Genomic DNA, 22,694 nt, shown 5'->3' on the forward strand with positions numbered 1-22,694 from the left:
CAATAATTTGCATAAAGTTACATAGACTAAAATGAAAAAGAGGAAGGAACAGGGAAGAGGAGGAAAGCATTTTGGAGGTTTGCTTTTGAGGGGTAGGCCAGTGGGGGAAGGGAGCTGCTTGGGAAGGGAGGCGACACTGTGCGCTCAGAAGTGTGGCCAGCACTCCCTGGGCTCTTCTCTTGACTACCTGGTTCCTGTCTTAATTTCCTCCAGGGCACTGACCAGGTCAGTCTTGGACCAGGATACATCCTAGTCCAACGTCCTGAGCAGCCCTGTCCCTCTCACTTGCAGAGGTGGATTTTTGGAGATAGGATAAAAACCCAGGGTCGTCGAGGGGAGAGAGGAGGGAAGGGAAATTCCGTTTCCAGGATTGCTGCCCGCCCCACACTGGGCTCCCCTGGGCCAACCTCCGGGCTACAATCCCGGTTCTCCAAGGTTCGCGCGCCCCTACTCCCCTGACGGGCGCGGCAACAGGGCGGCCTGGCTCCCGCCGGCTACCTCTGCAGTCGCTTCAGAGCTCAGCCTCCTTCTAGGCAGAGGCGCCCTCGCGGGAAGACCTGCTGGGTCGACCAAGTCCCGCAAGGGAGAAGGGGTGGAAGGGAATCTTCAAATCTGGGTAAGGGGAGGCTGGGATCCCCCAGCCTAGCCAGCTTCACTCACCTCAACAGCGCACTCGAAGGCCGCGGGTGGACTCCTGATTCCACTTTCGATTTCCTCTCAAAGAAGAGTCAAAAAAATGGGAGGAGAGTGGGAGGAGAATTGAAGGGACGGGAGGAGAAATGGGTGTGGAGGGACAGAAGGAATAGCAGCAGGGAAGGAAGAGAAGTGGGAGGGCAAACGGGAAGAGACAAGGAGGAGTTGGGGTGAGAGAGGTATTAGAAGATTCTGAGTCCCTAGACTTGGGCATCTTGGAAGCTGGGGTTGAAGGAAAACTCGGCAGCACTTCGTCCTAGGCTCACGCTCTCCCATTATCAAATGTAATGCCTCTCTCCCATTTCCCCCTCCCTGCTCTGCCCAGCTGAGGCTGAGTCCCCTGTAGTCTCTCCCTCTTAAGTCCTAGACCTGAAATTACTCTCTGTGGTTTATGCGTCCTTTTCAGACCTTCTCCCCTCCGCGGCAGCTGCCCACTCTAGAGGAGTGTGTCATGTCCCGCCCTAATTGCCTGTGGGGACAAAGTCAGCTACTGGGGCCTAAGGAAGGAACCGGGCTCTCAGAAAAACGGGTAATTTCCACTACCTTACCCTCAGTGAGCATCAGGGACACAGAAACTGCGGATCCCTTGGTTAGAGCCTGGGGAATGGGAAGGTGAGTGGGTTCTGTGGAGAGCGGATCCTGTCATTCTGTTTGGCTGTTTCGTGATAAATCTACCAAACCATTACACCTATTTGGCTGCTTGGTAATAAATGTGATAAATCTACCAAACCATTACACCTATTCAGTTGATTCCATTAACATAAACAGTCCCTGAAAGCAGAGTGGAAACAGTGAAAAAAATCAAAGAAAAAAGACACCCTGAAAGTGACTGTTTCACATCAGTGTAGACCCTTTGTTGTTTGTTGCAGGAATTGAGTAAGCCTCAGTTGGAAAGAGAATGGGTATGAAAAGAACATAGGTTTCATAATAAGGCAGACATGGACTCAGTCAGTGCGGACCCTACTATTTATTAGCTGGATGCCCATCTCTCTGAGCTTCAATTTACTCATCTAATTAAGCAGGGGTATTAGTGCATGGATTGGTCATGATAAACAGAGAAAATATTGAAGTTGTTAAAGATTTCATTTTACTTGGATCCACAAATAACACCTATGGAAGCAGCAGTCAAGAAATCAAAGGAGGCATTGCATTGGGCAAATGTGCTGCAAAAGACCTCTTTAAAAGTGTTCAGAAGCATAGATGTCACCTTGAAGACTAAGGTGTGCCTGACCCAAGTCATGGTATTTTTAATCACCTCATATGCATGTGAAAGCTGGACACTGAATAAGGAAGACTTAAGAAGAACTGATGCCTTTGAATTACAGTGTTGGCAAAGAATATTGAATATACTGTAGTCTGCCACAAGAAGGAAAAAATCTATTTTGGAAGAAGTACAGCCAGAATGCTCCTTAGAAGTGAGGATGGCAAGACTTTGTCTCAAGTACTTTGGACATGATATCAGGAGGGACCAGTCCCTTGAGAGGGACATCACGCTTGGTCAAGTAGAGGATCAGTGAAAAAGAGGAAGACCCTCACTGAGATGGATTGACACAGTGGCTGCAACAATGGGCTCAAACATAGCAAGGATTGTGAGGATGGTGCAGGATTGGGCAGTGTTTCACTCTCTTGTACACAGGTTTGCTATAAGTTGGAAGTGACTTGACGGTACATAAGAACAAGAACTTTAATGCATGTAAGGTCCCAATGTGGTGCAATCAGTTTTCACTCAACCGCTAACCAAAAAGCTGGCAGTTCAAACCCACCCAGAGGAACCAGGGAAGAAAGGCTGGCAATTTACTTATGAAAAATCAGCCATTGAAAACTCTATGGAGCACAGTCCTACTCTGACATACATGGTGTCGTCATGAGTCAAAGGCAACTGGTTTATTAATGCATCTACCACAGGATTGTTTTGGTACCTGTCCAGTAATATGCACACAATCATTAACATAACATATGCATAGCTGGCATAGTTCCCGGCTTGGTAATTGGCTACAAGATGAAAGATGCCACTCATTCCAAAGTCTCCTGGCTCACTGCCTGTGCTTCAGTACTTGTCTTGGTTATCTAATGCTGCTATAACAGACATACCACAAGCAGATGGCTTTGACAAAGAGAAATTTCTTTCTTTACAGTAAAGTAGGCTAAAAGTCCAAATTCAGGGTGTCAGCTCCAGGGGACTGCCTTTTCTCTCTGTTGGTTCTGGAGGAAGGTCTTTCTTGTCAGTCTTCTCCTGGACTTGAAACTTCTCTGTGCAGGAACCGGGGGTCTAAAGAACTCACTCTGCTCCCGATGCTTCTTTCTTGGTAGTGTGAGGCCCCCAACTCTCTGCTTGCTTCCCTTTCCTTTTTATCTCTTGAGAGATAAAAGGTGGTGCAGGCCATACCCCAGGAAACTCCCTTTACATTGGATCTGGAATGTGACCTGGGTAAGGGTGTTACAATCCCACCCTCATCTTCTTTAACATAAAATTACAATCATAAAATGGAAGACAACCACACAATAGTAGGTATCAGGGTCCAGCGAAATTGATACACAATTTTTTCAGGAACGTAATTAAGTCCGTGACAGCACTTCAGTATTCTTTAACTGGTAAGATGACCCAAATATTTTTCCTGAAGGATCAGTGTCCTTAATGTTCCTGTCTTCAACACGTTAGCACATATTGCTTTCAACACATCAGCCATTGTTATTGGATAATGAGAACTAGGAATCTCTCCAGTGTATACTTTGGGTTTTAGGCAAAACCCTCCTTGTCTCTGTTGTGTGTCAGCAACCCAAGTTCTGCTAATCGTATAAGTCATTTCAGTTAGTATCAGAACCCTGTTTTCAGTGGCTTAGGAAATCCCAAATAGCCAGGCTATAGTCAGAGATTCCAATTTATTAGGACACTTTTGCTTTCCTTGGTAGAAGGGCTTCTCCATTCTTTGCTAGGCTCTCCAAGCTGGTTAAGCTCTATGTTGTAGGGATGGAAAAAAAAATTCTGTAAAGGAGCTATTACCATGATAGCAATGGGGGTACTTCTCTTTTCCTTGATTCTCTGACCAGTGTGTGTATGCTGGATATGAAAAAAATACTTATATATTGGTTGCTGATTGAAAGCTTGTACAGAATTTATATGCCGACCTCCAAATCTCATATAACGGGGTTTTCAAACTGGTGTGATACATGAGCCTTTAGCTGTTCACCCCACAGTTCTATTGGACCAGGTGCTTCTGGCTTTTGGGGTAGACTATAAGACCCATGCATTCCATAGGGTGAGCCCATTATGAGAATTCTTTGACTGTAAAATCAGTTCCATGGTTGCAAGTGATGTTGTTGGGATACCCCATGGGCTAACTTGATGGAATATGTCTTTTTGGTTGTGCAGGACAACATACGTGGGAAAAGCAGATCTGTTTTTGGAATATGTACGTACTCTATGAGTACAAATTGCTGTTGGTCCAATGTAATTAACCTGCCTCTAGAAGACTGTCTAGACTCTCTGAGAAATAGTGAAAAATCAGACTCACAGTTGACCTTTTATGTACAAGTGCCCATGACAGAATTTACTCATACAATTAGAGGCTCTGCCTGTGCTCAGCAGCGTGGGCTTCATATCACTCAGCCTTATCTATTTACCGCTACTGATATGGATACTTGTACATGATCCTATTGAACAAGCAACAGAGAGCTGATCAACATTCACTGGATGGATATTCCTATCTCCCTGATTATTGAATGCCTTCTCTGCATTGGTTAAGAGCTGGGCTGCTAACCAAAAGGTCAAAAGTTTGAATCCACCAGCTGCTCATGGGAAACCTTATGGGGCGGTTCTACTCTGTCCTATAGGGTTGCTATGAATTGGAATTGACTTGAAGGCAATAGGCTTGGTTATTGGTTTTCTCTGCATTGGATGCCCTCTGGTGGTATTCACATAGGACAAAAGTATTTTTTTTTATCTGCACCATTTCCTAGAAATTCAACAGGTAACCTCTACCCAGAGCCCTGGTGGTACAGTGGTTAAGAGATATAGCTGCTGACCAAAAAGTTAGCAGTGTGAATCCACCAGCTGCTCCTTGGTAAACAATAAGGGGCACTTCTACTCTGTCCTATAGGATTGCTCTTAGTTGGAATCGGAATTGGCTTGATGGCATTCGGTTTGGTTTTTGGTTTTAACCTCCACCCATAACTTTTGGTCATCAATCTTTCAATCATATTTTTTCCAAGCCTCCGACCAAAGGCAAAACTATTGAAAATGGCCAAGATATGAAGATAAATTAGTTTATCTTTTCTTCTAAGCGAAGTGTACAACCCCTTGTTTGATGTTCTTCCCATTGGAAAGATTTTTCTTCACTCTTTTTCAGGATAATATGTATTGGACACCAAAGTCGTGTACCACCTCAGTTTTCTTGACCCCTTCTTTTATTCTCTGTCTTAGTCAGAACCCCAGCAATGCTGGTTCACCACTCCACACACATACTTTGGGATTTGGACGAAACATCACACCCCATGGCATGGGATCCAGATTTCTTAGCTACCACTATGGACCAAATTTATAATCAAAAAATTCAGGGAGTTAGCTCTCCATGGAGCAAACACCACTGACCAATGGGACATGGGAGGCAGGAGAAAGTGGAACAAATAAACCCTCCTCTTTTCTCTTCTGTGTACTACTTCAAGGTGTAGCTCCTCCTTGCAACCCTTCTGATGAGCAAACTCACTGGCTGAGGGATCTCCTGTGTCTCCTTGAAATTCATGATGTATCTTTATCCAGTGTGACAGCACATTGTATCGAATTGTTTTGCATTTCCTCTTGCCTCACTTCCTTTTCCCTTTACACTAATTTCTTCACTTCTCCTCCCCCCTTCCCCCCCCACCACTCCCCACTCTCATTGCCTTCTGAATAAAGGGTCAATTCTTTAATCTTACCTAAAGCTAATCTAGAGGACCTGGTTTAAGACATCACCCTGAGTGGGCTGGTTAATCTCTAGGTAAAGCACCATGAGTAACCCAAAACCCAGTGCCAAAGGAACCCTGATTTTGTGGACTCATTTAAAGCCTACTAGACAATATAGGTTTTAGACTGAGTAGAACGGAGAGCACTCTGTCTGTGAGCAGATAGAATCAGCCTTGTGTTTCACTTTTCCTACTTCCATGTATCTTTTTCTCTCCCATCCAGAATTGAGAGAGAATCTGGCCTTGATCACATTAATAGTTTGAAGGGGAATAAAGGATCCTAGAATGAAGTTCTAGAGAACCGTAAGATTTGATGCTCTCAAATTAAGCTCTCTTGACTTAAGTTAGTATTTTAACAAAACACAGTTAAGAATCCGTTAAAAAAATCACCTCCTTATTTTCAGAGCCTGTAATGTAATAAAAATCTGCAATTTTTTAAACTAAAATTTGAAAATAGGGGTGTGTGATAGATATGGAAAGGCGTATCTTGGGGCCCATGGAGGACAAGACTGGTTTCTGGGCTACAAGAACCACTTGGATGATATCACAAACTGCTAACACCTCAAGCAGATCAAACCTTGAAATTCACTGCTCTGTAATCTGCAGACATACTGGGACCTGGTGTGGAACAAAGAGAAGCCAGACATCTTGCAGTGTAGACTGTCACTTCCAGATGTCCTCCTCTCCATGTTGGAGAGAGAGGAGGAGGGGATGGCTCAAGTTGGTGAATTAAAACCTCTGACAAAATATCTGACCAGTGCTCTTCAAGAATGCCAAGGTCATGAAAAGCAAAGAAAGACTGAGAAACTGCTACAGACCAGAGAAGATGAAAGGGAAATGATGAGTAAATAAAATGCACTGGAACTCGGTATTGGATCTTGGAACAGAAAAAGAACGTCAGTGGAAAAAACTGGCAAAATCCAAATAATGTCTGGAGTGTAGTTAATAGCAGTGAACCAATGTTAATCTCTTAGTTTTAACAAATGTGCCACGAATGTGTAACTAACATTAGAGGAAGCTGTGAAAAGGGTATACAAGAACTCTATACCATCTTTGCGACTTTTCTGTAAATCTAAAATTATTAAAAAAAAAAAGAGCTCTGATCATGTGTGGTGGGGATTCCAGACAAGTTACTGAAGCTAGTTCTCATAATCCTGATTCCATGAAATATCCATTACCTAAAACTTACAAATGACGCATACTAGGCTCAAGGGGGTAAAGTCATATGCTCACTATCCCACAGTTGGTGACAGATCCAGAAATAGATCAGAGTTTTTCTGCTACATCATTCTTGATTTATGATCTCCAAGGAAGAGAGAGAGAGATTGCTTCGTCATTTTGGTTTCACATTCAACCACCCTCACCCCCTAGGTACAGGTATAAAGATGAATGGAAGCTCCTTTTCTCCTCTCTAACGCTTTCGCCATGTCTAAAGCACTCACACATGTCTTTGGCTATGCTGCCTGATTTCTTTTAGCCAGAATATACGGAAAGCCTGTGTTCCTTCTCTCTAAAGCAGAAATTAATTACCATCTCTGCTGCCCCAGAAGGACAGAATGTGTCCCAGGCTCATCCCCTTTAGCCCCACCTGCCTTTTTGTGTCACCAGGCTGGGATTTTGGGAAGAGCAGGTGCTCAGTATGGGGTACCTAAGTATCCTCTTGGTGCTGAATCATCAGGATGTACAGCCTGTAGCTTCCTTTCAAGTCCCAGAGCTGCCTGGCCCAGCACTCAGGGGGTTCAGCAAGTTCAACTATGAAAATCTCTTGGATTTGCACCCAGATCCCAGCAGACCTGTTATTTTCCTACCTCCACCAAAGGTTTACAAAGTCCTGATCTTTACTGATCCAGCAAGAAATGCTTTCTACAAACAGAGAAACAGATGAGAGGAGACAAAAGCTCCGGGGCTTTGGTGAGTGCCAGGGCTAGGGCAAGCCAGCTGGGCTTGGGGTGAGGAGATTGAGCACCAAGGCCTTGCGCCACAGGCCTATGCCAGTGTGTCTGCCTCTGGGCAGCACTGAATAGTCTCTGCCTAGTGCAGGGCAACTTCTCTCCAAATCTTTCCATAACCTGAAAGGTGAGAGTAGCCTCAAGGCCTTTACTGAACCTCCCTCTTATACCATAATGGACTTTGGGTAGGCATCTGTGATGAGCTCTAATCATGGCATTCAGGGACAGATTGCCCAATAAGCAGGGTATGCACGGGCTTGCTTGTGCTTACTTGCTAATCTGTAGTCACAATTTCACCGATTTTTCACTACATCAAAAGATCCTAGTGCAGGCCAAATTTCACAGGTGTCTTACATCCTGTTGTGGGCTGCAGAGTTTGTCCTCTGCCTCAGTTTGGGGTCCAGCTGTTTAGCCTTCCATTCGAAGGCATATTCTGACTAGTTGGAGCAGGAGAGGGGTGAGAATCTTCATCCTAAACTAATCCAAGTCAGGAAGGCTGCCAGCCACGTTAAACTGATCATAGGTAACGCTTATTAAAGGTTAATGATTTCTCCATGAGCTCATTTAACCCTCACCACAACTTAATGAGTGCAGCACTTTTATTATCCCCATTTTACAGGGAAGACCATTAGGATGCGGAAGTGTTCAGGAATTTGCCCACAGTCATGCAGCTTATTAGTAGGAAAGCCAGACTTCAAGCCTAGGCAGTGTGGGTCTATAGCACACGCTTCTAATCCTGTGCTGCCTGTGTATGACACAATCTCAGGACAAGATGTATGTAATATGCTGCCCTGTCCCAACCCCTGGAATGACAACATGAGGAGATACAGGCTTTTCATAGACACAAATTATTTATGCTGTGAAAGACAGTCAAGCAAGTTAAAGAGAAATCATATTGTCAGATATCTCAGACCCCATTAGCAGATATATCTGGGTTGGGAGGGAAGATCAAAGAACGCTGGGTTACAATATATTCACCCGTACCAGTGATTATTAAAAAAGGCCTCTGTTCCAGGTTTATGCTATCTTATATTTGATTCTGGAAACCCTGGTGGTGTAGTGATTAAGAGCTATGGCTGCTAACAAAAAGGTCAGCAGTTTGAATCCACCAGGTGCTCCTTGGAAACTGTACGGGGCAGTTCTACTCTGTCCTACAGGGTCGCTATGAGTACGAATCGACTCAGTGGCAATGGTTTTGTTTTTGGTTTATCTTTGACTCTATCTATCTATCTTTCTCAATTTTATATCATTCAGTACTAGAGATGTTCTGTAACCATTCCAGATCCTGGCATTTCTTCATAAGCAGCCAGGGGTGACCAGTTAAATCTAATCAAGGATTTTGGCTGCTTACCTTCTAAATGAGGCAAGACTTATATAATCAGACTTGAAGCAGGTCTATTGTTTAAAAACTATTTAAAGAGATTATATAAAGGATAGTGTAAAAAAAAAAAAACAACCTGATAGGATCAGATTTATCTAAGAAATCATGATTTTTTTTTCTATGTGGATCCTAAATTGATAAACTCTAACCTTTTAAAAATTCCAGTTTTATTCCTTTAATCAGATCTCTCTGCAATTTCCTTAATAGCTTTCAGAATTAATATTAATAAGTCCAATATTAAAGCAGTATTCTCCAAGTATTTCTTTGTTTGGACGTGGTCTGGGGAGCAAGGGGATATAGAGAATACGACATCTCCCCACGCATACCTGAATTTGTCTCTAGACCCTTATGAGAGCCTCAGACAGCTGGAAAGCAGCAGGAGGTGGGGCTCTGAGTTGTTAAGGGGGAGCTGGAGACCCTGCAGACAAGCATCTGTGACTACCCAGTTGCAGGTGCCCAGCCTAGATGGGTTGGTATTGAGCTCATTTCTAAGCAGAGCAGTTTTAGACGTAATCTTGGCTAAAGCACAATAGCATCAGGGGCTTGGGGCAAACATGGGTCCTTCCCCAGCTCCTGACTATCTTTTTTGGCTAGGGCTGCAGTGTCAGGGCCTATTTCCTATAACTTCCATCTTGACCCCAGGCCTGGGACTTCCTCAGTCCCAGGACTCGGCTGGCAAAATCAGAGGCTTAAAGCCTTATATCCCCTTGTGTGGTGGAAAACAAAGCCTGGTTGGCATAGAAATCTTGGGAGAGGAGGGCCTCTAAATTTCTCTAAGTTGGGTCATTTCCTTAAGCTTGTTGACCATAGCTTAGCCTTCAAGTCAGGAGACATTTGGATAAAGACTTTCCTGATTAGAGAGAAAACAGTCTTTGCCCTGTTCCTTGTCTCCTGGAGCTCTAATAAGATGGCAGAGGGGCAGAGAGTGTAGTTTAATTTTTTTTCTCTGCCTTCTCAGAAGGGTCTGCTTTGCATTGATTGTCTCTCTCTCTCTCTCCATCTCACTATCCCTATCATTTTTCTCCTTCCAGATATGGTTTTTACTAAGTTTCTTCTTTGTTCTCTCAGGAGATTACTGCTTTGAGGAGAAGGCTGTTCTGCATATATGCCTAAACCATGAGTTTGTAATTAAACTCACATAGTATGCAAGACAGGAGTAGACAATAAGCACTTGGGCTGTGTATAGTCTTAGAACTATTCTATGGGACATCTCAAGAGCTGATGCATATAAGCAGTCAGGGAGGAGGCTGGAGTGGTAAATGAGAAGATCCTATTAACCTGTAATCCCATTTTATCTTTTTTTGAGAAAGGAAATTTGCAGCATTAATGGTATTAATGATCATTACAGCTAACAAAAAGAAGCAGCATAACGGTGCTTAAGAATGTGGGCTAAAGTTTGTGGTCTTAGGCAAGTTATCCAAGCACTTGTTGCCTCAGTTTTCTTATGTGCAAAATGGGGATGATAATTGTACCCACCTTATAGGGTAATAATTGTTGTTGTCATTACTGTGTACCGCTGAATTGTTTCGGACTCATAGCGAACCTATAGGACAAAGTAGAACTGCCCCAAAGGGTTTCCAAGGAGGGGCTGGTAGATTCGAACTGCCAACCCTTTGGTTACAAGCCTGAGCTCTTAATGACTTTGCCACCAGGGCTCCAACAGGCATTAGTCATTGTAATTATTCTCAGTGCCTATTATATGCCGGGCACATAAGAAGTGTTTTACAAGTATTCTCATTTAATCCTCACAATAACCTCAAGAGGTAAGATATTAGTTTTAAAGATTTTTATGGGTGAGGAACAGGCAGATGTATGAGCTTGGAGTCAAATGGACTGTGCTTCCGTTTACTTCCAGTGTGGTCATTGACAAGTTTCCTCACCTCCCAGGCTCTGTTTCCTTGTCTACAGAAGGGATAGGATGCTACTCACAAGCTTTGGAAGGAGAGGGATTTCATGGGTAATGGGTGTGAAACCCTAGGGTGGTGTCTGGTTACTATTATGATTTAATAAATTCCTGTTGTTGTTAGTTGCAGTTGAGTCAGCTGAGCCTCATGGTGACTTTATGGAAAACAAAAGGAAACGTTGCAGGGTCCTGCACCATCCCCACAATCACTGGTGTGCTTGAGCTTATTGTTGTATCTATGGTGTCGATCCACCTCCTGGGGAGTTTCTCTCTCCACACCCCGCCCCACCTGCTACTTTATGTGTCCAAAGTATGCAAAGTGAAGTCTCACTATCCTTGCTTCTAAGGAGATAATTTCCCACTAGGTGCTAAATGGTTTATATTCTTTCTTAGGTTTACAGTCACATTGTGAGGTCAGATTCTTGTCCTTTCTTTTTACATGCTGAGGTTGTAACTTTTTGGTAAACTCTCCTTTCACCCTCAAGTGTTAGGGAAACAGGAGGAGAAGGATGCAGCCTCCCTTGCATCAGACACTACTTGATTCTTGGGTGTCGTTAGGTGTGCACAGCTTTAGCACTGCGTCCAGAGGAGCCACAATCTCTGAGGAGAGGTTAGAACAACTGGGAGTATTGGGAAGCAGGGTGGCTCAGCTGGATTGGTCTGATGACTGCTCCTCTTAATCGTGTCCTCGTTCTACCCTCAAACCTCTGCATCTGCTTTAAAGAGAAAAGGGACTGGAGGTAGGGGACAGAAAAGTTGGTCTTTAAATGACCCTGTGGGCAAAGAACCTGATAACCCTGAAGTGCCACGACTCGCAATTGCTCTTTCCCTATTTAAAGCAATTGAGAGAATCATCTGTCTTTAGACAAACTTGGTTTTGGATTCTGGCTCCATCACTTAGTTTCATGACCTTGGGAAAATTATTTAACCTCTTTGAGGCTTGATTTCCTCATCAGAAAATATCCCACAGGGCTAGAGGATTAAATAAGGTAATACGTGTAAAGTATATGTACATAAGATGAATGTTATTTTTTGACTCTTACTATTATTTAGTAAGAAAATATCAGAAAGCATGGTAAATAGGGGAGAAAAACGGGGCAGGCCAGGGCAGCTTTAATCTAGTACAGGGATCTCGGAGTCTGTAGGAACCACAGAGGAAGGAAGCATCCAAGTTACCAAGTGCCTGAGAAGGCAGTTCTCTGGCCTTACTTCAGCTGGGACTGTGGATGCGTGGCTGTGGCTTAACCCTGTGGTGCACAGAAGGTTTTGTCTGTCCTCCCACAGAGGACACTATGCAGAACGGCAGTTGGTGACAACACAGTTGCCATATGGGCCACAAGCCACATTTATTGTGAGAATTTCACATAGGATGTCGGCTTAGCTGCTATTTTGCAGTATGAACCCAGCTGTATGTAGAGCAGAAGCCCTTCCCTTTGGGCTCAGACCTGTCAGATCATGCCTTTCTTGCCTGACAGTTGGAGATTCGGTCTGTAATCCAGCACATGGCCTTGAGAATCAGACAGTCTTGAGCTGAGACCAGTTTGATCCAATTACCAATGTTTGACTTGGGGCAAGTTATTCAGCCCGAGGCTCCGTTCCAAACTGACAGGTAACATCCTTAGCTCCGTGTGTGGCACATGGTCAATAAGTGCTAGCAACTACTCTTTATATTTTCTTTTGGTGAAAATATACACAGCAAGGGATACACCATTTCAACAAATTCTACATGTAGAATTCAGTGACATTGTTTACATTCTTCAAGTTGTGTAACTGTTCTCAATATCCTTTTCCAAATTATTCCACCACCATTAACGTAAACTCGTTGCCCCTTAAGCTTCTCATCTAACCGTCCGAGATGGTGTTGTGAATTTGATCCCACATAGACAAATCTTTTCAACTATTCTTATTATCGTCATTAATAATCATTATCACAAACTAATTGGTATAACTGGGTACACTCAGTGTGGAATAAATGAGTATATTTAGCTTCCATTGCTGTACACCCATTGCCTAACACAATACACAGCAGAAACTCAGTTTAGCGAGTAAGACCGTGCTTGTAAAACACATCAGCTGTTTATTCCTTCACCAAACATTTATTTAGTTCCATTCTGTGCCAGATCCTGTGCTAGGTTCTGGGGGCACGATGGTACTAAAGATAAACATTCTCTAGCTCTATGAAGGAAATATCGTCTCCCCACCCCTGTCCCCTGCCTGCCAGCCAAGTAGTCTCCCCGGCTTCCTTTTGTGAGTGTATCATCATACTCAGTGCTTTCTTCCAAAATATTGTTAGCGTGCATTACTATCTCCTTGCCAGTTCTGAGCTAGCAATCCAATTTCTGGCTCACGATGAGGGCCACCTACTGTGGTCCCACAGGGTGAGAACCACAATTCCAGGGCCTTATTCATACAGATTAAAATGTGAATGGTGCCCCCTACAGTCGTACAGAGTGGTGGTCCTGACGTTGATAGTTGCTCATATTATGTATAATAAGTACGTGATTAGACTGTGGTGGACTCATCCCTGCTGGAGACATGTACGTATTAAACTCAGCCTAGGGAGATTGTATGGAGGGTTGGGATGGATGAAATGACTCCCTCTATGAACCTTTCCTCTACCAGTTCTATCCTTACAATTCACCAAAGAGATACCTCCAAAGAACAGAGGCAGAGGAGGGAATAATGGAATTAGGGTATAGTTCAGGGGCTTATGTTTCTGAACTAATATTACAAAGAAGATTGTGCTGAAAGAGTCTTAGACTTTCATTAATATGGGGAAAGGAACTATGTGAGAAAATACTATGTCTTAGGCGCTTTGCTAGCCATCTAACTTCACAGCGTCAGGCTGATTCATGAACGCAGATATTGCAGGCAGGACCGCTGAGGCTCTGTGAAGTTACTTAACTTCTACAAAACTGCAGTTAGAAAATGGCCAAGGTAGTGAAAAGCACAAAACTGCACAGCAACTATTCAGAATATTTAAAGAACTCCTACAAATCAATAGGAAAAATGTTCAAAAAAGAAAATATTCAAATAGCCAGTAAACATACACAAAGGTACTCATTTTATTAGTAATCAGGGAAATGTGCATTAAAACCACAATGTGATACTGCTGAAAACAAAACAAACAAACAAACAAAAAGCAAATCCCTCAATGACTTTGAGTTAATTCCGACTATAGGACAGGGTGGAAGTGCTCCATAGGGTTTCTAAGGTGTGGCTGGTGGATTTGAACTGCGGACCTTTTGGTTATCAGCCAAGTTCTTAACCACTGTGCCACTAAAGAAAGGTTTAGTTTATTTATTTATTTTTTAGTGGCACTAGGGCTCCCAATATTGCTATAGGCACCCTGAGTGGATATAACTGGAAAGATCAACAAAATCAAATATTGATGGGGATCTAGAACAATGAAACTCCCCTACTCTGCTGGGGTGAGTGTAAATCGGTACAACTACTTTGGAAAGCTGTTTGGAAGAATTTACTAAAGCTGAGTGTATTCACAGCCTTTGATACATAAGGAAACCCTGGTGGTAGAGTGGTTGAGGGCTACAGCTGCTAACCAAAAGGTCAGCAGTTTGAATCCACTAGGGGCTCCTGTGGAGCTTTTGTGGTTTTCATGGACATGCTGTGAGCACAAATACAAATTAGGAGAAAGAAAGAATAAAAAGGGAAAAAGTAAATTTTCCCTGTTGGAAAAAAGGGAAGAGCACCCCGCCCCCATCCTCTCTTTAGAGCATTTCCTTTGAAAGACTTGTAGTTGTAAATTCCTTCTCTGCCTCTTTGAAATATATGTAAATCTTTTGAAAGGCAAAATAAGCCTCTTGCCAATTTTACAACCCAGGAATGTTTCCTCAAGGGCATGGAAGTCATCTTTGTGAAATGTAATCAATCAAGGAAGACAGCATCCCTATCTCCCAGTTTCCTGGGAGGACAGGAGTCTAACTTCAGCTGACACTTGCCTCCAAGTGGCAAACCTGCCTCTGGTCATAAAGGTATGAGAAATGAATTATTTTTCTTTGGATAAAGGCAATTAGCAAACTCAGGTGGCTATCCCAATTACCAGGTGATTTTAGGATGGCAGATGGGGCTGAAGTCTTCTTACTTAAGGAATAATTATGATTTACCTTGAGGACATGCATGTAAGGGGTTGCATCTGCCTGGCTATATAAAAGGATAAAATTCCTTTCTGTCTTACCAATCACTTTAGTAAATTACTTGTGCTGTGCATCACAGTCTGGTTCAATGCTTGTTTAGTGATAAGATTGCTTTCCTTATCTTACTTTTGTAGAGAACTTGTCTGGGTCAACAGGAGATTTTGTTTTTAATTATGGTTCTCCAACAATATGCTTTTTTTTTTAACAATATGCAGGGAGGCGAAGATTGGAATGAAACAATGTGCATTTTTCTAGCTGAGACTGAACAAGGCAAGCGTCTGTCTTCTTGTTTCAGCTCTCATACTGTAAACAAGTGTCCTTTTCACAGTTCATTTAGTGCCATGTTTTTCACATTTTGTAGGTAATTTCACTGCTGAAAATGGCCCGCGAACATTGTGCCGAAGTGCTATCTAATGTTCCTAAGACCAAGGGCACTACAGAGAAGATCTTACAGAAGAAATTCGTGTTAGATGAGCTTCATTCAGGCGTGATTTATAGTGCTGTTGGCTATGAGTTCGACATTAATAAATTAACAATATATATTAAATAATGTGCCTTTAAACAGAAACACACATAAAACAAGGTTATGTATTGATTGGTTGGTGAAAATGTTGTGACCAGAGGCTCACAGAAACTTAACGCTATAATTCCCTTAGAGAAATGGTTCCCGAACCAAAAACCAAACCCATGGCCTTTGAGCCAATTTTGACTCACAGCGACCCTATAGGACAGAGTAGAACTGCCCCATAGGGTTTTCCAAGGCTGTAATTTTTATGAAAGCAGACTGCACCATCTTTCTCCTGAGGAGTGGCTGGTAGGTTGGTAGGTTCAAACCACCAACCTTTCAGTTAGAAGTTGAGCACTTAACTACTGTGCCACCAGGGCTCCTTAGAAAATGGTTCACTAGTCACTAACTCAGTGTTTGTGGAGACTTCATAGACTGTAACTACTGCAAATGGTGAGAATCAACTGTATATACCTGACAGAAATGCATATATTTGCTCACAAAAGACGTGTACTAGAATGTTTATGGCAGCGCCTACTATTCATACTAGCTCCAAACTGGAACCTATTCAAATGTCTACCAACAGTAGCATGGATAAAAATATTGAGGTATAGTCACACAATGGAGAACTATACACCAATGAGAGTAAATGAACTACAACTACATGCAGCAATAAGGATGAATCTCAGAGACATACAGTTGAGCAAAGGAAGCCAGACACATAATGTTCATACTGTATGACTCTAATTATACAAATTTCAAAAATAAGCAAAATGAATTTGTGACACTGGGAGTCAGGATAGTGGTTATCTCCAATGGAAGAAGTGACTGGAAGGGGCCACAAGGTAGTATCTGGGGTGCTGACACCAATATTTTATTTCTTGATTTGGATGCTTGTTACACGAAGCTGCTCACTTAGGAAAGTAAATAAGATAAAGCTTTCCAGATTAGAAAGAAATAAATAAAAGAATCTCCAATCACAGATGATGTGACATTTTATGTAGAAAATCATAAGGAATCCATTAAAAGCTATTAAATTTCAACAGAAATTTACTCTCTTTTCTTCATTATTTACTCTGAGAAGACACTCTGGGGGAGGTAGGTTTTTAGCGATAGCTCTATAGGGTTGCTAAGAGTTGGAATCGAGTCAACGACAGTGGGTTTGGTTTTGGTTTTGTTATGTGGAAAAAGGAGGATGCTTAGACCAAAGAGAATATAGTTACTTAGTAAAGATCTGAGTGACTAATGAAATAACCCTAAGCACTTAGATCAACTCAGAAAAATTACTCAATACCTCTTTACTCAAAGAGAAGGTTAGCCAGAAAATGGAAGGAAATAGAGATTCTAAGAAGAATTAGGTTTCTTTCATGGGTTAAAAAGGCATGGGGCAGATCTTCCTTCAGAGCCTACACATAAAAAACCAAAACAAAACAACAAAACCTTTCAGTTAGCAGCCAAGCACTTTAACAACTGTGCTATGAGGGCCCCTTGGGGTACACTTAGTAGGAACTTTATAAATGATGATCAAATGAATGAATGTCTCTCAACCCTAGGGTGGACAATTTCCTCCTGGAATCGCTATGTTCTTCTGCAACGCCAGCACTTTCGCACACCCTACCTTCCTCCTCACTGGCTTTCCAGGCCTGGAGGCCTTTCACCATTGGGTATCTATCCCCATCAACTTGATCTGTGTGGTTTCCATCCTAGGCAACAGTATCATCCTCTTCCTGATCCACACAGACCCAGCCTTACACGAACCCATGTACATCTTCCTGTTCATGTTGGCAGCATCTGATCTGGGTCTCTGTGCCTCTACCTTCCCCACCATGGTGCGGCTCCTCTGGCTAGGTGCTGGTGAATTGCCCTTTGACTTCTGTGTAGCACAAATGTTCTTCATTCATGCCTTCACCTTGGTGGAATCTGGTGTGCTGCTCGCCATGGCCTTCGATCTCATCATTGCTATCTGGAACCCTCTGCACTATGCCACAATCCTTACCCACTCAGCCATGGTCAAAGTGGGGGCTGCCATTCTAGTGAGGGCTGTTCTGCTCAACCTTCCAGGACCCATCCTCCTGCAGCGTCTGCTCTTTCCCCAGATCAGCATACTCTCACACTGCTACTGCCTGCACTGTGACCTCGTAGCGCTGGCCTGCTCAAACACCCGGGTCAACAGCCTGGTTGGCCTGGTCTCCATCCTCCTCTCACTGGGCCTTGACTCCTCCCTTATCATGCTCTCATATGCACTGATCCTACAGACAGTGCTGGGCATTGCATCACCTGGGGAACAGCTCAAGGCACTCAACACGTGTGTCTCACACCTCTGCATTGTTCTCATCTTTTATTTGCCCAAACTGGGGCTGTCTGTATTGCACCGAGTAGAGAAGCACAGCTATCCTGCTCTAGCAGTGTTCATGGCCAACCTGCACTTTGTGGTCCTGCCTTTCATGAACGCTATTGTCTACTGCATCAAGTCTAAGCAGATCTGCCAGGGCCTCTTAAAGCGTTTCCAACAGAAGAGAGTTGATGTCTCCTAAAATAGCAAAAGGACCAAGGGCACCTTGGAATTCATAGGGGAGTGAGAGTAATGGTGAAGGGTTAATTTCTGAGATTTCTGAATGATCTTACCTTTACTGTTGAGCCCTTTGTGGGGCATTATCAGTCTCTACAGTTTTTAGAGACTGAGACTCCAAACCTCCAAAAAATTATAATTTTAGGAGACTGAGAATTTGAAATACCACCTTGATAATCCTCTCATTGCTCTGTCTGACTAGAGCCCAACTATTTTAGTTTCACATATGCTGTGACATCTCCTTACCTAGGGGACTTAACCACACTAACAGAGGATGTGTGTGTATATCTCTTCTTTCCCTAGTTGATTTTTTGTTTGTTTGTTTTCCCATTTGATTTTTAAGCCTAAAGAAAAGAAGAAATGATAAACTATATTTACCTTTGTACTGGCCTCTCCTCCCAAATTATTATTAATCAGCTCATCTACTAAGAAGTAGAAAAGTGGGAGGGGGAGAGGGAAGGAGAGATACATACAACAACACTGCACATGTTGAATTTATCAAGAACTTATTTGCAGCTAAGTTTTCTTTCTGTGTGTCCCTGCTGTGAACTAAAGTTTGGTCCTGCCAAGGCCAGGAAAGCTGCTCCCTATAAATTTTATATAGCACTTGTTTCTTAAGGACCAATTGTAAGGGTGGAATAGACGCTCATCTCTGAGTGGGAGAAGCAGCCAATCGACTAGGATGCAAACTCCATGAGGGTAGGAATTCAGGGGCTGTTTTGTTCAATGATGTGTCCCAACTTCCAAAAACTGTGCCTACAATATAGTAAGTGTCCAGTGCGTATTGTCGAACAATTGAGTAGGGAGGATGAAGGGACAGAAGTTTCTTGTCAGCTGATACCTCAGAAAGAAAGAGGATTGGGAGATATGAATGTCTGGATATGAGGGTAACAAGCAATTGATTGGCTAGAGGAGGATGAAGTAAAGATGGATGTCAGAGACCTTGGGACAAGGTATGATTCTCCCTGTGCCACATGGTCAAGAAGATGGTTTCTAATGGCAGAGCTCAGAGGGAAGATAAGTTTATTGTGGAGCATTTTCTAAAGTTGCCTCCCAACTTTCAGGAGGAGACTTACCTAGAAACTGAAGGATGTCTCACCCCATCACTGGCTTTGCCTTTGGTCTGCTAAATCCTAAAATGTTCATAATTTTTTTAATGCATTGGAATAGGAATATTCCTGGTGGAAAATTACTACTCAAATTTAATAGAACAAGCCATGCAAAAGCTCTTAAAAAGTGCTTTCCCTATACCTATGCACATCCAGACAATTGGGAATTCAACAACTGTGGTCATTTTTGTGTGTCATTTCCATGAACCGGGACAAGAGAGGATGAGGAACTTGTAGGCAAGAAGGCAGGGTGGGCATGCAGTTTTAATTGGAAAGGTTGTTTTCCCTACCAGATTGTATTTACACAAGCACTGAAGCATGGGATTCAAGGAACTCAGAACCCTGTGCCTGTCAGTAAATAGGAGGCTATTGCCAACCACATGCATCTGAAGATGGCCAGGTCCTGTCCATAGAGTCCAAGAGGCAGGGTAATAAGTCCTGTGTTCAGAAATACCCTTTTGGAACATCATGTCTAGTGGCTGCCAACCAATAGTTTCAGTAAATCCAAAAACTGTTTGATGAGACATTTTGGAAAATGAGGGACTTTCAAAAGATGGTTTTGCTGTCCAAGAAGGTCTCTCATCAGGGTCAGAAAGCTTGGGCTGAACAAGTACCATGTCATCCAGTCCCTTCTGTCTACTCTACCCACCACCCCAATAACAAGAAGATTCTGATCAAGGAACCAGTATATCTCTGAGGCTCTCATCACCCTTGATCAGAAACACCAGGATGAGGTTATAGTATTTGGAACCACAAGCAGCCTTGGGAAGTAAAAAATAAACAAGCAAACAAAAACCAAACAAACATTGTATGTAGAGTCCTAGAGCTGGAAAAGTTCCTATTCTGACAATTAACAGGATAAAGCCTGGATATTAGATACACATTTGAAGACTTCAGGGATCCTTTTGCTTCATTATTATTGCCTTTTCTCAGCAGTTCTGAGCTTGAAGCCTTCTCCCTGCGTGATACCATCACCATAGCCTTGTCATTCTTACTGTTGGCCATTCCTTGGCTGCACTGAAGTCATGCGCTAGAAGGGATCTAGGGATGTATGTCTCTACAACTTTACCATCAGTCAGCAGACATCTCAGCATGTCCCATTATGCCTTCCTATGCTTCACAGGCCAGATAACTACTGAAGTAGCTTAGCCTGCCACAAGTAAGGGTCCTGAGATGGCCTCTAAAAAGCTTTGCTACTAGTTTACCCAGTTAAGGATTATCAAGGAGTGATATACAATGGCTTTTAGAACTTGACATCAGTAGTCCAAAAAAAAAAAAAAAAGTGTGTGTACATCAATCCAAAGCCTCTACTCTTAATCATTATACTAATCAGCCTGTCCCCTACCGATGCAAAACACCTGAGTAAAATCTCAGCTCCAACTCATACCAGCTGTGTGACCTTAAGTTGTTACTTCACCTTTCTGAACCTCCCTTTCCTCATCAGTATAAAGGGAGGATAATACCTACCTCATAAAGATGTCATGAGGATTCAATTAGTCAATGTACATAAAGTACTTAATCCAGCAGCAGAGTACCAGTTTTATGTTTGTGTGGTTATTTTATTAATGCCTGTTCGCCTTATGTATTTCAGGCTCAGTGATGGTGGGAACCACATCTGTGTTTCCTGACTTGTCTAACCCTACCATTTAGCACAAGGCCCAGAGTATTATAGGCCTTTTATGCATTAAATGAATGAGTGAATAAATGAAAGACCAAAATCTTGGCAAATGGGAAAAGCTATTGAACTCAATAGAGTCCCATTTGTTATCATTAATATTGTTATCACTGTCATACAATTTGTATCAGGTAATGGCAAGTGCTGTTCGGCTTGTTGCGAATGCAGAATTTTTATTCAAGTTCACCTTGCTCCATAAAACCTTTGGCTTTATTAATTTATAACTTAGCCTCTCAAGAACACTAGTTCCCAAAGGGGTGATTTAAGTCTGGTCTAAAGAGATCTACGATACATAATGCAGCTACCATGACTTGTTCTGGGTTAACTGGAGAGCATACTCTAAATCTATGATACTCTAGAACTAGGAGGGGTTCTTGGTGACTGGGAATCGGTGACTGACTTACCTCATACATTTTTAGATGAGTAAAAAATTTGTGCACACCTTATGCTAAGCTTGGCTACTAGAAATCAAGGGATTGGTGGGGGATGGTTGCAGACAAAAGGAGAAGGCTTATGGAAACCAGGATATATATCACAAGTCCATCAAAGCCAAGTCTCTCCAAGCTGATTAATCTACATTGTGCATGGACTGGTCATGGGGCAAGTGGTTTCCTAATTGTCCTCTATAAGGCAGAGAGCTGTTTTTGTCCTTTACAAAGAAGGAAAAGAAAGCCTATAGAAGATGATCTAATGAACAATTGCTGTGAATTCACTCAGAGTGATGTGAAGTTATGATTAATGCAAATTTATTTTTGCTGTAATGCTTTGTGAATATAAGCTCATGCCATCCAACTAACTTAACTAACTTAAAGCAAGATGCAAAATGCAGAAGTCCATGGTAGCTTTGAGCGAGACTCTAATTTTCTGCAGCCAGAGAACAGGTTACTTAAAATCAGGCCCAAGATAAAATTGTAAGGGTGGCAGAAATACAAAGAAGGTCCAACTCTTTGCTTTATACAAGCAGTTAACTCAAATATAAAGCCACAAATAGTTTAAATGTAAAAAGATGAAAAAAATACACTGTGCAAAGTTTAAGCAGAATAAAACTAGTGTAGCTATAACAACACCAAAGTTAACTTAAAAATTAGAGTATTACCAGAGATAAAAAGGATTATTTAATAATACTAAACATGTCAAACTGTATCTATCTTTTATCTATATGTGTACATTAATTCTAAGTGTGTATGCACCTAGTAATAGAGCTTGCAAATATACAAAGAAAAAATTGACAGAACTAGAAGTAAAAATAGGCAAATCAACAAGTACAGTTGGAGATTTCAACACCTCTCTCTCTGGCAGTAATTTATAGAAGTAGATAAAATATCTGTAAAAATATGCAAGAGTTGAAGAATATTACCAATCAATTTGACCTACTTGATATTCATGGAATAGTACATCCGAAATTGCAGAAACACATTCATTTAAAGTGTATTTGGAATATTTATCTAGACTATATCAGGGTTATGAAACTAGTTTCAATACATTTTAAAGGATTAAAATAATACAGCAGAGGTGGGGCCAAGATGGCTGACTAGGTAGATGCTACCTCGGATCCATCTTGCAACAAAGACTCGGAAAAACAAGTGAATCGATCAGATACATAACAATCTACGAACCCTGAACAACAAACACAGATTTAAAGAGTTGACCTGAATGACAGAGATGGAGAACGAACAAATACGGGGAAGCAGCGGCTGTTTTTGGGGCCTGGAGCCAGCGTCCCAGTCAGGTAACCTTGGCGCTGGGCTTAGGACTGGGCCCAGGAGAGCTGAACACAAAATCTTGTGATGGCGCAAACAAGGGGCGCAGCCCTACACT

General features: G+C 42.4%; 1 protein-coding gene across 1 annotated transcript; it reads left to right on the top strand.

The window, feature by feature from the left end:
- Positions 1-31: 31 nt before the first annotated feature.
- On the top strand, positions 32-18,057 carry LOC126079924 (olfactory receptor 51L1-like). The gene is made up of 5 exons (XM_049891279.1): positions 32-225; positions 436-616; positions 1,100-1,222; positions 15,380-15,505; positions 17,077-18,057. Exons 1-5 carry the CDS (start codon positions 32-34, stop codon positions 18,055-18,057), a joined length of 1,605 nt encoding a protein of 534 aa, XP_049747236.1.
- Positions 18,058-22,694: the final 4,637 nt, after the last annotated feature.

Source organism: Elephas maximus, chromosome 7, assembly GCF_024166365.1.
Source record: "Elephas maximus indicus isolate mEleMax1 chromosome 7, mEleMax1 primary haplotype, whole genome shotgun sequence".
NCBI lineage: Eukaryota > Metazoa > Chordata > Mammalia > Proboscidea > Elephantidae > Elephas > Elephas maximus.